At 39.1% G+C, this 18,303-nt stretch overlaps 1 protein-coding gene across 2 annotated transcripts; it reads left to right on the plus strand.

Annotated features, from left to right (window-relative positions):
* The first annotated feature begins 7,360 nt into the window (after positions 1-7,360).
* On the plus strand, positions 7,361-13,766 carry hadhb (hydroxyacyl-CoA dehydrogenase trifunctional multienzyme complex subunit beta). 2 transcript variants are annotated; one of them, XM_061707310.1, is made up of 16 exons: positions 7,361-7,446; positions 8,630-8,697; positions 8,966-9,007; positions 9,318-9,414; positions 9,563-9,607; positions 9,902-10,001; positions 10,117-10,204; positions 10,685-10,872; positions 10,961-11,141; positions 11,712-11,833; positions 11,937-12,016; positions 12,120-12,167; positions 12,338-12,425; positions 12,644-12,718; positions 13,092-13,256; positions 13,375-13,766. In XM_061707310.1, the coding sequence occupies exons 2-16, from the start codon at positions 8,631-8,633 to the stop codon at positions 13,408-13,410; spliced, it is 1,422 nt and encodes a 473-aa protein (XP_061563294.1). In that variant the 5' UTR covers positions 7,361-7,446; position 8,630; the 3' UTR covers positions 13,411-13,766. The 2 variants fall into 2 exon arrangements, with proteins under 2 accessions (XP_061563294.1, XP_061563293.1); XM_061707309.1 differs by having other exon boundaries at positions 7,364-7,446; positions 8,625-8,697.
* Positions 13,767-18,303: the final 4,537 nt, after the last annotated feature.

An 18,303-nucleotide genomic window follows, 5' to 3' on the forward strand; every position in this document is an offset into this window, starting at 1 on the left:
ACAAAATAGCAACCATAATTTGTAGTGCACCATATAGAGAGTAGGAGGGGATGGTTGACACAGCCAGTCTCACTAACGTTAGAACCAAAGACCAAAGGTAAGCAAAGAAAGGCCCGGCCAAGCTGAAATTGCTTCATCATACAAACCTCTGGTAAAAGTAGTTCAAGGCAGCTCAACATACACTGCAAAAACTCAAAATCTTAACAAGAATATTTGTTATTTTGTTATTTCTAGTTAAAATGTCTCATTTTTAGTCAAAAAAATATTATTGCACTTAAAACAAGACTCATCACTGGAAAAAAACAACAATTTTCACCTGTTTCAAGTAGATTTCACTTAAAATAAGTAGAAAAATCTGCCAGTGGAACAAGATTTTTTGCTTGTAATGAGAAGATAAAAAAGATTTTTATACTTATTTCAAGTGAAAATTTACTTGAAACAGGTGAAAATTTTCGAATAACAAGTTATTTTTCTGGTGATGACTCTTGTTTTAAGTGTAATGAGATTTTCTGACTAAAAATGAGACATTTTAACCAGAAATAAGACAAATATTCCTGGTAAGATTTTGAGTTTTTGCAGTGTAATACTGCAGAAGACTTTATCTCTGTAGTAAGGGGATGCTTTCTACTGGTAATCTTTTGGACAATACTCACTGCAACCTTCATGGTATTCAATGGGCCTTTCTTCTACTGACATCTGTTGGAGGAACCCAGAAAAAAACTGTTCCCAGACAGCACAGATAAACAAATGAAACATTTCCTCAGAGATTAATTATGTCCCAGTTTCACCTATAAAATGAGAGCAAGAAACAGAGTGTTTTCTTAAGTCCAGCAATTAAAAAATGCCACACATACAGTAGAACATACCCAGAGGGTGTGCCAGCTGGTGCTCTCCATTCATCCTCTTGTCTTCATCATTGTTGACATTACAAGCTGATATGAGCCCAAATGACCGTCTTGACCTTAATATACTCAAGTGTAACTTTGCAGCCACCAGCACAAGACTGTGAGGCCTTCACGTGAGGGACTGATGAATATGTCAACTGTGTATGTATACCATTTCAAGCAGTCTCTGAGTGCCACCTGCTCCAGGCAGCGGCTCCACCGAGAACTTTGGTGGGACCTTTTTTCTTTGTAATTTGATACTGGTAGGCTGTTGCAAAATCAATGCTTGAAGCCAAATAAGAGTCCAAACAAGCAGAAATTTTCATATATAGACTGGCTTGCATTGCTGTGGTTTGAGACTCATTCCCAGGAATGAGCCATGCGGCAAAAGAGCAGATCCGGTTAGTCCCAAGTCTTCGCTGTCATTTTCTGACCTTCAATTGATGATCATGAGGAGATCTATCCATCTATTCCTTAACTTCCTGCTTATCCAAGTTGCATGATGGGGGCATCAGTACGAGCAGAGAGGCCCAGACCTCGCTCTCCTTAGCCACCATCTCTAGCTCCTCAGGAAGTCAGCCAAAAGCCAAAAGAGATATAACTCATCCAGTGTTTTCTGGTTCTGTCACTGGGCCTCATTCAAGTTGGACATGACAAAAAACAACTCCCTAAGGAGGTGTCCCAGTCAGATGCCTGAACCACCTCAACTGGCTCCCCTTAATGTGGAGGAACAGTCGCCCCACTCCCAAGTTCCCCCCACAAACAGTAGATCTTCTGGCCCTTTCTCTAAGGGAGAGTCCAGCCACTTATTCTTATTCTATCTTATTTCTTATTTTCTTATTTTCTTATTTTCTTATTTTATCACTCATTACCCACTTTTCATGACCACAGGTGGGGGTCATGCTAAAAGCGTTCACGTTCGCGACCCCTGTCAGATGATATCTCAAATATTGTCTGCAAATTCTACCACCACTTCAACCTGAGAGCAAGAGACAAAAGACATTTAATCTCACAAGCAAAAAATGTGTGGATGTCATCTAGCTCTAAACCTTACCACCATGAAGACTCGACAAGAAGAATGACCACAGGTGAGGGTTGGAAGGGGATGTAAGTCAACTGGTTAACAGATAGCTGGGCCTTTTGTATCAACTCTCTCTTCTCCACAATAGACCGATAAAGAGTTGGCATTCCTGCAGACCTCACCATCCACCTGTCAACCGGAGAGGGCATTGTCCCCTTTTTCAGCTGAGAACCATGGTCTCAGATTTGGAGATGCTGATTCTCCTCCCTGCTGCAAACTGCTCCAACGAGAGCTGAAGATCATCAACTCATCATCGGCAAAAAGAAGAGACACATACCTGAGGTTATCAAACTTGTGTTTGTGAAGCAGAAACCTTCTCTACCTTTGAGATTAAGCTAGTTCTTCCATTTTGACAAAGTGACCTGAAACATCCCTTAGTTACACTGCTATAGGCCTAGACTGCTGGGCCCCCCCCTGTGATACAACCTTTCTTCATAATGACATCAGTGTTGTTTTTAACCTGTGTTCCTGCTTCCCAGCAGGTCTTCCAGATCTGTAGTTGTTGCTGTTCTCCCCTCTTTCCCATCCTCTCAACCTCTAACCGCAGATAGCCACCCTTCCTGAGCTTGGTTTTGCCAGACGTCTCTTCCTGTTAAAGCAGCACAATGTAACTTTCAGCTTTTGTTGAGTTTGGCGGCTCCTTTGGACAAAAGCGGTAGTGCTTTAGCTGTAGTGTGGAAGGGTTCCTACCATCCACCTCGAAGTTACATAGTGCCAGTGAAGGCGATACAGACCCCTCAGACCATGACAGAGGTGTCATTAAACCTGTCGTAAGTTGATGTACCATATTATATTAAGGTGGAAAAGTTACATTGTGCAGCTTTAAAGGGGAGTTTTTTCCCCACAGTCCCATCGTGCTTGCTCAGGACCGGTAATTGAAATCGAAGAAATGTTTTGATACAATCTCTTGGTTTTCCTATTAATTGGTCTCATTTTGAATGAGTTGAACTGTACTCTTGAAGCCTTGAATTTACTTTTGATGTGGTTTGGTACTATATAAATAAAGCTCAATTGAATTTTGTTCTAACCAGACACCTTTGGAAATGAATCCAACTTGTGACCTCCAATGTGAACCAAAGTCTCCCTCCATTTGTACAATGCATAAGATTAAAAACTATTCTTAAAATACCTTTTATTCCAGCTTAATGTATTCCTCAACTCCGAAGCGCCCAGGCTTTCTGAGGAAGAGGACGATGCATTAGGGACTTCCGTTCGACCAGATCTCCACATGTCACCTCAGATTGCACCTGCAACATTTTCACCTGCATGCACACCAGCGTACCCAAAAATATGCACCTATCCTGATTAATCGTGTCACATCTGTCACTTTGACAGTGAGATAGGGACAGGCAGTCAAGACTGTCACAAACATAATCTCTCAGTCTCTCTGACACGTGTGTATGTACATCTCTACGTCTCATTGCACTCCCCTCCCCTCCACAAACACACAACCACACAGATATGCATGCAAACTTTAGCTGTTGGATCACCGAGTCGTATAACTGCCAAATCATCCTTGAGCTTGCAGCTGACGTGTTTGGGCTCGGTGGAGAGAAGAGTGTAAAAAATAAAGATGAGAGGTAGTCATAGAGAGGGCCACCACTGTGGCATTATGATAAATTCTGCTTGTTTAAAACTATCCCTGAAGAATGTATATACTCTTAAAAGGGACATACAAAAAGCATCCTTTTTTCTGTGCTTGAGAATATTTATTAGGGTGTTTTAAGTGACTACCAAGCCTAAAACATTGAAATAAACTAAACCCTGTCACTTTGTTTGGAGGCCACCTATCTCATTCAATTAGGGGTTTAGATTTTCAGGCTAATGTGTTATAAGCCCAGCGGGGAGTGGAATTATCCCTTTCCCCATCTTCATCTCCACCCAACTTTAACTCCAAATCATGCTGCATTCATTGCACCATAGAAGCCACGGCTCAAATCTTTTCTGCTCTTTTACTGTTAACAGCAAATTCTCACTTCTCAGCTCACTTGACTTTAGAAATTAATTAGCTGCCCTTCAAATACTTTGTCCTATGTTTGATATAGCGCTAAAAATGAGACCTCTTTTCCCCATTCTTTAGTCTTCTCTCAATTGGAGGTTGTCCATTCTGATTTCCTTTTTGTTGTTGAAGGCAGAACACGCCAATGCAAAAAAAACAAATGAAGAAACAAAAAATTTGAAAGCATTGCTAAAGTTATTGCCCTTATAAGTAAACGTTGTTGCTGTTTTTACAGTACAAGCCTCTAGATTTGGTACTATGTGTTTTCATAAATGGAAAGAATGTGCTTTATGGGTTATTGAGTGTAATTTATCTCCATGGTGTTTCTCTCATAGCCTTTGCCTGCTTTTAATTTTATTAAGTATGATTGTGCACGTGTTTGATTCTACGTGGGTCTGTGATTGATAATCGCTAGGTTATGCCCCTCCTCTCATTCAGTGAGATGGACTCCAGCTAATATGGTACTGTTGTGCCATTAGAGATATCAGGTGTTTGAGGTATTTGAGACAACGTCACCCATTTACAGACAAGACAAGTAGACTGGTAAGAAACTGCAATTATCAAGATGAAAACAACATTTTTAGCTTATACAGTCACAGAACTATAAAACTATATAAAATCTAAGTCATCATGCCCCTGAGTTTGGCACTTGGGGCCCGATTTACTAAGATCCTAAATAAAGAGTACTAAATTGCGTGTGCACTGAAAAAGTTTGCACGTGCTGTTGTTGTGTGTTTTGCGGGTGATCAACTAAGATTGCGTGCGCAATTGATAACACGCGCAAACCTCAGTATTTAAATGAGGTGTTGCGCGTCTTACGGTTTGCGGCGCAAACTTTGCGCCATGGAGAGTCTGGATGGAAAGCAGGATATAGTCGCAAGCGCAAAAAGAAATTTGACGAGTTGGAGTTAGAGATATTAGTGGAAGAGGCAAATTGTTGTGCCGTATTCAGCACCCCTGCCGTGAAAAGCACCCCCTCGTATATTCAATGATAAGTAGACCAAGAAAAAAAACAACACACTGACACTTCAATATATTTATATATACACACTCACACAAACATATACTTAGGAGTTTATATTATATATATTTACAAATATTATGGAAGACAACACAGTAAGCAGGCTATTATTTAATGACATCAATAACCATTTACCCGATTTTTTTTTTTTTACCCGAATCCATGAGCGCATTTAAACATGAATCATTAACACAAAACTGGACGCTAAACAGAACATGGACAACAGAACATGAACAGAACACGGAATGAGAATATCATTTTTGTCAGACGAGGGGGTGCTTTTCACGGCAGGGGTGCTGAATACGGCACAACACCGGGGTATGACAACTGCAGAACAAGTACAGGCGCACAATGAGAAACACTTTTTTCTCCATGAAAACACGTGATTTATTTATTATCACAAATAAAAAAATTAATGTGCCTCCTGTGGCAACCTTTTGCTGAATAATACTCGATTTAACATTCAAATAAAATATTTCTCCTTTTGCATGTGGAGATTAGCACCTTCCTTTCGAACGTATTAAATACAGACGCAATCACAATCCACGCAAAAACTTTCAGGCTTGGTAAATCTCATTGCGCGTGGTAAATGGACCAATTTGCATCTTTCCCTCCCAGTATTTAGTGATTTCTGGCAGGTACGCCCCATATTGATTATTCATCAGGGCAAAAGTACTAAATGAATAGCGTGTGCTATTTTGCGCATTTGAGAGACGCAGTCCTCTTTGCACGCTGTTAGTAGATCAGCTTGCACATTGGTTTGCGGGTGCTGTCAAGTTTGCACACATTTTTACACACGCAAACCTTTAGTAAATCGGGCCCCAAGAGCGCTGCAATAGGCCCCACCAGATCCCCGTGTCCTTGAATAGGAGCAAGCGCATACAGATAATAAATGGATTGCTGCATAAAATCTATACTGAAATCCTCATCTGCTATGAGTCCATTGAAAATATCTGAACTCTTCTGATATAAAATACAGAAATAAAACAATGCTTTCATCATATTTAACCTGAAACTGTTCAGTTGAATTTCTAAGCCCTCTGCACCAACCCCTTTAAAAAAAATCCCTGCCATTTAGATAAGTAGGTATATGGAAAACTGCAACTGTCAGTTACAGCCATGCACGTGACGTCTGTAACTATATTCATCAATTTTTATTAAATTCTTTATTTACAACTTGGCTTTATTAGTTGGCTCACTACTCTGATAACTAATAGTTTAATTGTTCACAGGTAATAACTAACTGATTCATTTTAGACAAATTCAACAAGGTCTGTGGAGAGGATAATTGGGACTAACCTCGCATCTATCCAGGACCGGTACCGGTCCAGGACCAGGAAACGGGCAGGTAGCATCTCTGCAGACCCCCCACACCCAGGACCAGGACCAGGACCAGGACCAGGACCAGGACCAGGACCATGACCAGGACCAGGACCAGGACCAGGACCAGGACCAGGACCAGGACCAGGACCAGACCCCTCACACCCAGGACACAGTCTGGTTGAACTCCTCCCCTCTGGACGGCGCTACAGAGCTCTGTACACTAAAACAGTTTCTTCCCCCAAGCTGTTGCTTATTGCTTAATAATAATAATAATAATAATAATAATAATAATAATAATAATAATAATAATAATAATAATAATAATAATAACCACAATCCTATGCTGTAACAATACACCTTTCAATAACCATCTCCATCTCATACTGCTGCACATTTCACTTTTTTAATTGTATATATGTTAATAAGAGCCATTTGTCTATTTTCTGTTTACAACCATTTAAATCTGGGTTCAGTGAGCGAAATAACCGGAGTCAAATTCCCTGTCTGGCATGTTAAAACTTGGCCAATAAAGCTGATTCTGATTCTAATTCTGAAGTTCCTATGACCTATAGCCAGTGAACGCATCGATGCATCACTTGGATTACTGCTGCTACTACTGCACATGCAGTATGCTGTACCCCATGGCTGTACCCCATTAATACATGATAACTGTTGAGTTCAACGTCCAAAATAATAATAATACTAAAAAAGGTAAACAACATTTCTTTCACTTCTGGAATGCAAAAATGTGGTCTGAGTTCATAACATCACATTGGACATTTAAAAGTTTAGTGTGTTGGGGGCGCAAGAGCGTAATTTCTGATGTGACAAGCAAGTCAAGTTGACGCGGAGCTGTAATCATACTTGCCCATGTGTAAACTCGAATTTATTTCTAGTATTTTATTTTAATACAATGAATAAAACAATTCTATATCTTTATAAATATGAGATAAATTACCCTCCAAGAAAAGGGAAGTTGTGTTACTAAATGTCTTTTTTAAATCTATCTAAAGATATTTTATTGATCAGGCACATCCTATCACTCCTAGTCCTTGCGGGTCCTTCCCAGCGGTTTCTGTAGTCCTGGCTGATCGACTGACGGGGAAGCAGTGCTGTCCGAGATAAAACACAGAAACAGGTACGACCAGAGCCACTTTAGGCCGATGACAACAAATCTACAGGGAGAAACTACATGTTTCTAATGCTGCACACGCATTTAGTCGTTTAAAGTCTTTTCCCCGGCTGAACATTGCTGGACAGGCGGTTAGCTGAGTGTGTTAGCTGACGGGCAGCTTTGGCTTCATCGTTTTGTCTTAAGGTGTTCTTTTAACCTTTAAAAAAATAAATGTGATCAACACGTGAGTTTAAACAATGAAGTGGTGAGTTAGTTTATTGATAGGTGTGACCCTGTTTCAGGGTTGTTCTTGTGTATTTCAGTGTCTGTCATTCTCCAGCAGAGGGATCTAGGTGAAAGGTTATAACCGGGAGGAGGGCAGGGTGACCGCCAGGGACATGGCACATCTGACCCATATAACACTAATATCATCCACTATATACAGACATGTCAAAATATAAGTAATAGACGAGCAAAATAATGTTAAGGATCTGAAATGAGTGTGCGTGTTTAGCAGTAAGCGTATAAACTATTGTGTTTCCAATGTTTGTTGTCTACTGTCCGCAGTGCAACACCAGCTGTTTAAATTTAATTAAAATTGATATTTCAAGTTGAATTCAGCGACCCATTATCTATTATAATAGTTATATATATATATATATATATATATAATATATATAAATGTATGTAATATTTATAAGTAAAATATATATATATATATATATATATATATATATATATATATATATATATATATATATATATATATATATATATATATATATATATATATATGTTATATTGAGGTGTCAAATTTACAAACCTTTGGTACTGTCAGCTGACTGAGTTTGGTTCATACAAGTCACAGGTGCAAAGCACAGACAACCTTTGGTCCACAAAGGTGGATGCCTGTGTATTTGTGTCACTCTCCTTGTAGAGGTAGTTTTAATAATTACATGCACATAGACCTCATGGGGATTGTAGTTTCAGGTAGAAAATGCTCCCTCAAGAAGTCCTGTAGTAATAAAATCTGTGAGAACTGATTAGTAAATTATTTTAGCTTAATAAAATAAAAATATTGTGTGTATAGATAATTGATGGATGGAAAATAGAAATATTGTGTCTGTATTTATTTGCCTTTTAAACTTTACACTTAACCCTTTATTACCTATTAATATTATTATAATTTTTGTTTCACCAAGAACAGAATGGCGTCCATGTTACTGAACACAATGCGGACTTGCACTGCCAGTCCTGCCTGGGCGGCACGGTTCGGTAAGATATTTAATTTTTCTCATGTTTTTTAGCATTGGGACAATATACCAACAATCAGGACATGGGTCTTAAATACAACATGACAACCTTTTTTTTTTACTCCAAAATATTTTGCTGAGTTCATACTGTATATTTCAGCACATAACCCATTCATGATCAACCCTGGCACACAAACATTTGCTGCCAACAATCTAATTTATTTTTAGATGTTTGTGGCAACTAAAATGTGGTGCGAAAAATGTTACAATTTTTTTCCTGTCTCTCACAGGCGCACGCTCTGTCAGCACAACGGTACAGCTACAGGCTCAAGGTGAGATAATACTTTTCGTAATAGCAATAATCTGAGCTGAACATCTTACAACTTGGTTCATTGATTATTTTTCTCCTTCCTGTCATCGAATGACCACTCATCTTTCCCTTAGTATAATACATTAAGATTAGTTTTTTTTTTTTGTAAATTTGTACTTTGTTGATTAAACCAAATGATATTAATTTACTTGGAAACAAAAAGACAAAGCAAAAATGACTTATTTGTTTCTATTTATCTCTTATTGATAAAAGGAGGATCCTACTACTGTCTGACATTACTATTGACCTATTATTGTGTTTGTTTCCTTTAGCTCAGACAAAAAGCAAGAAGACGCTGGCTCGCCCTGGTGTGAAGAACATCGTTCTGGTAGAAGGAGTCAGAACCCCTTTCCTGTTGTCTGGAACCACGTACGACTCCATTGCTTTTTTTTATGTATTTATTTTTAACCTGTTAAAGCCAGTGGCCACCATGAGTTGTTATGGAAAGTTATTCTCAGGGAAAGACTTAACTTAAACTTTTCTTTGGCTTTAAGATAATTTTTCTTCTCATTTACAGGTATGCTGACCTAATGCCCCATGACCTGGCCAGAGCAGCTCTGCAGTAAGTGTGTGTGTGCTGTGTTTCTCTGTTAACTTTATCATAACACTGTTCAAACCACAATCATGTCAGTGAAAGATAAAGGACATTTTTTCCTGATTAGTGACCCACTCGTATTGAATCTGTCCAGATGTTAAGGGTCCTGTTACTCTAATGCCCTGTCAGAGCTGTGTCTTTTCGGTTTAAAAATGTTTACTTTTTCTGCTCTCAAATTTACTCAGGAAGGTGTGTGTTATTGTTTTTTGTTTTTTTTAAACCTGTTTCTTACTCTCCTTTTTTTCATGTTTATTTGTCTAGGGGTCTGTTGAACAGGACGGGACTCCCCAAAGACGCTGTAGACTACATAATTTATGGGACAGTCATTCAAGAAGTCAAAACCAGCAATGTGGCACGAGAGGTAAAGACTCGTAGACCTAGACATAATCAGGAAATGTTTGGTCACAGTTGACTAACATATTATTTTATAACTGACTTATTATGACATATTTCATTATTATTATTCTTTTCTTTAGGCAGCATTGGGGGCAGGATTCTCTGATAAGATCCCAGCTCACACCGTCACTATGGCCTGCATTTCCTCCAACCAGGCAATGACCTCAGGTATGTCACGGAAAGACGTCTTTAGTCCAAGTTTCCTCCATCTAATTCTTTACATTCTGAGCTCAGTCCTAATTGTTATGGCACAACATTAATCCTCTGATGTAGCTGCAAAAATACAGTGATATAGTTTTGTAACTTTTCATGTTGTATCCTGCAGTTTTTATGTGTTGTTATTTTAAAATAACTATGCAAGATCATCCCAGAATGTCATCATAAAGATACACAAGCTGCTGGAGAAGTTTAGATAAGGGTTGAAACAAGACTAAATAAATGTATTAACAGAAGAATAATGGAAGGATCATACTGTAGCAGGACTGCACAATAAAATGTATCCTTGGTGGCAGTGGGCACCAACTCTACTTGGAAGAGTAGATTTGTGGGAAAAAAGTGTTTGCACATAAAAAAAAGGTACATACCAACTTATTTTTGTAGTTGTATTTGACTTAAATTAGTCTGTTTCGCCCCCACTCTCTTCTCCAGGCGCTGGGCTCATCGCTGCAGGCCAGTGTGATGCCATTGTGGCTGGTGGAGTTGAGTTCATGTCCGACGTTCCGATCCGGCACAGCAGGAAAATGAGGAAAACCATGCTGTCCCTCAACAGGGCGAAATCTCTCGGGCAGAGGCTCAGTCTGATTGGCAGCATCCGACTAGCGCACCTCTCCCCAGAGGTATATGTTCACTTATAATTGCAAACTGAATGAAAGTTTCTTTTATATGAACCACAACATAATAAGGAATGTCCTGCTGAATCTCCAGCTTCCTGCTGTGGCCGAGTTCTCCACCGCAGAAACGATGGGCCACAGCGCCGATCGTCTTGCTGCTGCATTTGGGGTCACCAGAGTGGAGCAGGATGAGTTTGCACTACGATCACACACTCTGGCCAAAAAAGCTCAGGATGCTGGGCTGCTGGAGGATATCATTTCATTTAAAGTGCCAGGTAAACGTCACTAAGCATTAAAAACCATAATGAAAGAAAAGGTTACATGTTATATCTGAGTTTGTTTTTTTCTTTTGTTTTTGTTTTTTCTTGGTGGTTCTGTTCTTAAATGTAATAATTATATTGTTGTAATTAATGACAAAAATTTTAATCATATTTATAAGGGACTAATTGGTTAATAACTTTAAAAAAAGATTGTCTACCTTTGATTGTTTGAGCTTTATTATTGGTAAGTTTACGTGTTTTATGATACACTGGCTGTTAAAGCAAGTGTAACAAAACAGGACATTTGAAAGGTCTTTTGACACAAGAAGAACAAAATTAATTTGAGATTTTAAATATATTATTATATATTAAATATAATATATATATATAATATATTGAGTTCTGGTAATTTGTCCAAAAAAGTACACGTCATAGACAGCAGATGCCTCATTAAACTCGGCGTAAGAATTGTTACAATTTCGAACAGGTAAATGTCGAAAGTTGTTGTTTTATTTTTTTGTTTCTTTTACATGCTTTATTTTTTTAAACGATGACCACTGAAGTTTTTGTCTCTCTGTCCTCCAGGTCGCGATATTGTATCAAAAGACAACGGCATACGCCCATCATCCATGGAGCAGTTGGGCAAACTAAAGCCTGCCTTCATTAAACCTCACGGCACAGTCACAGCTGCCAACTCCTCTTTCCTGGTAAACGCACACACACCAGAGCCTGCAACATTTTCAAAACTGAACCTCAGACCTAACCTAAACGTCCCTGACTGTAAATACACTTCCTGGTGTGTGTCCTCAGACTGACGGTGCCTCTGCTGTGCTCATCATGTCTGAGGAGAAGGCTTTGGCCATGGGGTTCAAGCCTAAAGCATACCTCAGGTACTGAATCCTCTCTGTGTGGCAGAGCAGCCCGCCCTTGATTATTAACGTTGTTTTGGTTGATGCATTCACGTACACGTATTTTGTATTTTTGTCTTGGCAGAGACTTTGTGTACGTCTCTCAGGACCCCAAAGACCAGTTGCTTTTGGGGTGAGTCCTTCAGTCTTTCTCTCACTAATATCCCTTGAGGATTTTTAATTTATTATTATTTTTTTTAATGTACATAATAATAAAATACTGGGATGTATTGCTTTTCTAAGATTAACCATTCAACTTTTGATTGGAAAATGAAAATGAAAAACCCTTTTTGACCCTCTCAGGCCAACATACGCTACACCTAAAGTCCTGGAACGTGCCGGCTTGTCCATGAGTGATATTGACGTCTTTGAGTTTCACGAGGCATTCGCAGTAAGTTCTCACCGTAGATTTTTGGATGAAACTCTGTAAGTTTATAGATATTGTGTCCATTTCCAATATGTTATAAATGTGTTATAATTTGTCTATTACTTGCATATGAAATTTGATAAGAGTTATTGTGCATTCTTTACAACTGACCCACAAGATATCCGTTGTCTGCCTGCTTTCTGTGGTTGCCACGTACGTATTAATTGGTGTGTGTTTTCCAGGGTCAGATAATGGCGAATCTGAAGGCGATGGACTCTGACTGGTTTGCTCAGACGTACATGGACAGAAAATCAAAGGTAATGGCTCCTGGTCAGCCTGTCAATTAATTTAAAATTGGTTTCACTTGATTTCATGTACCCAGAGATGTAAAAATACAATTCTTTTAAGAAATCTCTTTTTCTAAGTGAACATCAGCTAACTAAAGCAAAACACATAAACATTAGTTTCAGAATTTATATTTTTTTTAGTCTAGTATCAAGAAATGATATTCTCTTTTACGATGAGTGATTAAATATAATCCAGTCACATGGAGGTGTGCAGTTTTGCACTTTTGAGATAAAGTGTATTCACTTTGGATCTCTGCATGCTTTTATCTCTCAGCCTCTGTTGTGTCTGGAGTGAGGTTTCCCCTGTAAATGACAGCTCTGATCTCATGCTTTGTGTGTGCAGGTGGGGACTCCTCCTATGGAGAAGTTCAACCTGTGGGGGGGTTCTCTGTCTTTGGGCCACCCGTTCGGTGCCACCGGCTGCAGGTTGATAATGACAGCAGCGCATCGGCTGAAGAAGGAAGGAGGACAGTACGGCCTGGTGGCCGCCTGTGCTGCTGGAGGACAGGTGACAACAGATCCTAACGTTTTCTCTTTGCATCAGAGTTTAAATGTTGTTATAAAATCATTGCATGAAATTTGAAAATCATCTGAGATACATTTTTCTTTTCTCTTGTGTTTTCCAGGGTCATGCCATGGTGGTAGAGGCTTACCCTCAGTAACGTGCTCTTTAATGAGATCGTCGTCCTCACCGTGACGACTACCAACGCACTTAATAACATATGGACAATGGAGTGTACATACTAGCACCACTTTGCCTTGATCAAAAAGAGGATGGATACAGTGCACGAATGTGTTTTGTAAATTAAACATTGCTTTGAGGCTGTGGAATTATAGCAGAATATTGCCAAACAATGTTTGCCTTTTGTTTTAAGGACTTTGTGACAGCTTGTCTCTGAGTCTAATGTAACATAGCAAAGTTTAAGCGCTCCCAGGAGCTGGTACAGTCCTAATGTTTATACAAGCTGTAATATTTTTTTCATACAAACCATTGGGATTAAATGGTGTGATAATTCCACTGGCATTTTTCTTTGGTTTATTGAAAGGTTTAGGAAAAAAATGTGTAAATAACACAAATCATGCCGTTTCACTACAATGACCTCTTTTAGATGTAATCTTTTTTTTTTTTTAAATAGATATTCAAAAATGTCTTATTTTTCTAGAAAAAGATCTAACATGTCCAAGAAATCACAGATTTACATATACAAATTCTAAGAGCTTCATTTCTGCTAATAAGGTGTCATTATTTTCTATTCGTAATAACACTGCTACTTATTTTTCCTTAGTAGGAGCTTCACTACTTTGTTGAAAGGAGTCATCATTCATACATGGACAATAACTTCAAGCAGTTGTTGATGGGCCATGTTTTATTCAACAGGGATGCAAACTATTGTGAGGAAAAGATCAATGTATAGATACTTTGTGCCGAAGATTAAAAAGAGAGGAATTTGGGGAGTGTGTCGAGTGTAGTTTAAAGTATAAACATTCTCCCAAATTTGCATTGCCAAATGTTTTTTTGCATTTGCATCCAGTCCCTTACCAGGATGTGTCAGCAGTAGACTAGCATAGGCTTTGGATTCCTGTTCACTTAATTGATGGTGAATAATGCTGTCTGCCTCTGACAAGACATGTGATGTTAATGAGGTGGTAAAGAGGGATGCTCGGGCTTCCTGGTGATTTAAAATAACATGAGCGTGGAATGTTAGGCGTATGACTGGCAGATGACTTAAAACTTCAAGCTGCATTGGTGTCTTGATATTTGAGAGTTCATACCGTGGAGAAGCCTAACTTTTACTCCCTCTAAAAGGTTTGTGTAATTGACAGCGGATGGGTAAATTTATATCAACACATTGCCTCTTTCCTCCTTTGGTGTGTGCAATCCCTTCAGCGCTCTCCGGGGAATCTCCGCTCAACACACACACCTCTCAGGTTGAGGGGCTTGTTAACACAACTTCAATCAGACTCTTCCGTTTAAAATATATTTAAAGATGTAATTCCTCCAGTCGAAGAAATCCTTGACTCGGAGCGGGAGGAGCTGATTAATGCAGCCGAGGCTGTCACGCGGGCTACAGGCGGAGGGAATAAAAACCAATGTTTTACTGCCGAGGCAAAACGGAGCTCAAATGTAAATATGGGGGAGATAGACAGGGAGGGTTTTTGTGTTTATAAAGCTTCAAACCTGCCTCAGCCCCTGCGAGACACCGGGAGACGCGCAGACACGCGGCGACGGCGCGAGCCGCCTCTCCGCCGCGGCGGCGCTTTGATCAGGCGGAACCTTTTATGGGGAGAGACTCGCTCCCGCCGCCGCGGCTGTCACTACAAATCTGCCTCACCGCGGCGGGGGGGGGGCGGCGCCTTTCATCTGCTCGCAGCCGGCGCACGCGAGGCTCACGGGAGCGCGCGGGGGCTCGCGCGGGGCGGCACCTGCTGAAAGCTGCACTTGACTCGCGCCGCCTCCACCTGCGGCCCGGGCCGCACTGTACCTGTAACCAGTACAGAGTTGTAAAAAAAGATCAGGGGGGATGGTGGATTTTATCATACAGATAATTTGTGCTGATTACAAATAATATAATATATTACAAATAATAGCACTGGCCAAAACACCTACAGAATTGCAGCCTTCTGTAAGCTTTAAATATCCACTGGGCTTACATCAAATACATCAAAACACAACAATAAAAAACAGTTTTCTGAACTTATCAATATGACTCTGTCCTTCACAGGATAAGTAAAATGGATCACTGCAAAAACTCAAAATCTTAACAAGAATATTTCTAGTTAAAATGTCTCATTTTAGTAAAAAAATCTCATTACACTTAAAACAAGACTCATCACTGGAAAAAAACCACAAATTTCACCTGTTTCTAGTAGATTTTCACTTGAAATAAGTAGAAAAATCTGCCAGTGGAGATTTTTTTTTGCTTGTAATAAGAAGATAAATCTTGACCCACTGGCAGATTTTCCTACTTATTTCAAGTGGAAATTGTCAAATAAGTTATTTTTCTGGTGTTATTTTTCTGGTGATGACTCTAAATGTTGAAATAGCAGTAATACCACATTCATTGATGAAATGACATAAGGGATGGAAAGGGGGGATGGCAGTTTTACAGGAGGGATGATTTTGACCGTTTTTATTTCAGGGGGGGATGCCATCCCCCCTCATCCCCCCTCAACTCCAGTACTGCCTGTACCGGGTTGACTGCACCTGTGCCGGGCTGACTGTACCTGTGTACGAAGGGACCACTGCAGGGGAGCTCTGCTAGCCTGCCACAACCCGGGATTTCTTCTTTTCTTTTCCAAACAAGCTACTACACTCAAGGAAATGTTGATTGAATAAACAAAATGAGAATTTTATTGCCAAAAAAATGTATCACCTGCCAAGGAGTGCGTTATAATTCTGTAACTTTTTCATAAAATTTTTTAAAATAGATTCATGTCGAACATAGGCTCCACTGCCAACACACATTTATTTATTTATGCATTCATTTTATTTTATTTTGCATTTTTAATACTGTCTGATTGTTGATCACGTTGCAAAAAAGTCCAACATATGTTTACCCTATAACATGGATTTCTGAGACCACTGTACCTCCCGGATCATACATACATACATACATACATACATACATACATACATACATACATACATACATACATACATACATATATACATACATACCGGGTTACATACATAAAGAGAGAAACGTGTTATACTACCAAAATACATACATGAAATTGCCAGAGGGTAAAGTTTTCTTCTTTTTTTTCCCATTCTCTGTATTTTTTGTCACAGTTTTTGATGATTGATTGATATCGTACCGTTTTTAGCTGAAGAATATTCATACCTCACTGCTATGGCCTCAATATTACAGCAGACAATGAAGGTATCTGATTTGATGTTTTTAATTCAGACAAAAGGCACAGCATAAAACAGGGTTACGTTGACGTAAGCTTGTGGGTTTGGTATATTAATTACTTTAAATGGGGAAGCTCTTAGTAATGATACATTTATCAAAGTCGTGCTATATTCATGATGCACATGTTGTTCACACAGCCAAACATCGTCTTTGGCCTCACTAGTGCCAAACTTTCCTGTATAAAGGAATCAGTAGCCATTGAAGAGAAAGAGTGGAGGGCAACCGCAGCAATCTCAACTACCTTTGTACTGTAATATTAAGTTAATTTACATTGTGTAAACAGTATACACCAATTTTATATGCTATCCATGAAACCAAAAAAAAAACAACATTTTGGAGGCTCATGATGACACACTTACTTACTTACACTGTGTACTTAAGTCACATCCACTGAGCCTCATTCATGAGTTGTGAGGGGATCGAATTTGTAGGTAAAGTGCTAGCACAGTTAAATTTACATTTGTTTCAAATGTAAATAGTTCCAAACTTTTCATATGAACGTCTGCCTCCAACCATGTGTAGAGTCTGTAAATAAGGAATAAACAGCCTGTCATCATTATCAGACTTTACCCAGTGAATGCTGGTCTGTTATGTTTGCACTATGCAGATACTTGTAGAATGTGAAATTTAGAAAAACTGATTCAAATGATTTCATCTTAATTGATGTGAATTTTGGAATTTTAAGCTTCAGATGATGTTTCTTAAAATGTCACTGATAATAAGCTGCCTGGGTTCAGGAGCAGCAGTTGAATGAGCAAACAAGCACAGATCAGTTGAAACAGGAATAGCTTTCACCCCCCCCCCCCCCCCCCCCAAAAAAAAAAAGAAAGTCTACACATTGATTTATAAGAGCTGCAAATTCAATAAAAAAAAATTGTAGGCCAACAAACTTTACGAAATGTACAATTATTATAAATGAATGGCCATCATTTCTTAGTGTATGTAGAAGCAAAGCATCCCCTGGCTGTCATAATGTATTAAGATAAAACCATAATAAATCAGGTATAAGCTTACCTTTGGAGTTTGTTGCTGACTCCTGTAGAGGAATGTCCCTGTCTCCATCAGGTATGAGTCCTGAATAAGAGGTCTCTCCACTTACTGAAAAGATTCAGTTGTCTTCATCAGAAAGTTCTGTTGATGTACAGAAATTTATTTTTTGCGTCCAACTGTATATCAAACCATTTTTTCTTGATGTCTTGAATGCTTTGTTAGACAGAAGGTGCGGCATTAGCAAAAGCAAAATAAAATAATTGTTGCACTCTACTTCAGTTAAAATGATCTGTATCGCCGCATCTTTCTTTTTATGTGTCATGTCCACAGGTAGACACAGAGACTGAGGATGCACCTTGTTCTTACCAGGTGAATTCTGTTTAAATTTACCCCAGTGCATTCACGTCAGCTGAGACTTCAGGTGCTGCAGGACAAGACATTATCATCAATGTAATGTACGTTTTAAATGTACTGTGCAACATAACACAACATATTTGAGATCTGTAGTGTGTGATAGTTTACTCCCGTCTGAGCATCATACAGTTTTGTTTCAGTTAAAAATAGCTTCAAGATCTAATGTAGTTTTTCTTTAAAGAAAACTTCTGGTCGGAAAAAGCTGGCTTAATGATTTCCATAAACACTTTGGTG

This window comes from Cololabis saira, chromosome 18, assembly GCF_033807715.1.
Source record: "Cololabis saira isolate AMF1-May2022 chromosome 18, fColSai1.1, whole genome shotgun sequence".
NCBI lineage: Eukaryota > Metazoa > Chordata > Actinopteri > Beloniformes > Belonidae > Cololabis > Cololabis saira.

Coding starts and splice junctions, on each gene's coding strand:
- hadhb (XM_061707310.1), top strand. CDS start 8,631: ATGGCGTCCATGTTACTGAACACAATGCGGACTTGCACTGCCAGTCCT. Junction 8,698..8,965: donor TGCCTGGGCGGCACGGTTCG/GTAAGATATTTA, acceptor TGTCTCTCACAG/GCGCACGCTCTGTCAGCACA. Junction 12,719..13,091: donor ACATGGACAGAAAATCAAAG/GTAATGGCTCCT, acceptor TTGTGTGTGCAG/GTGGGGACTCCTCCTATGGA.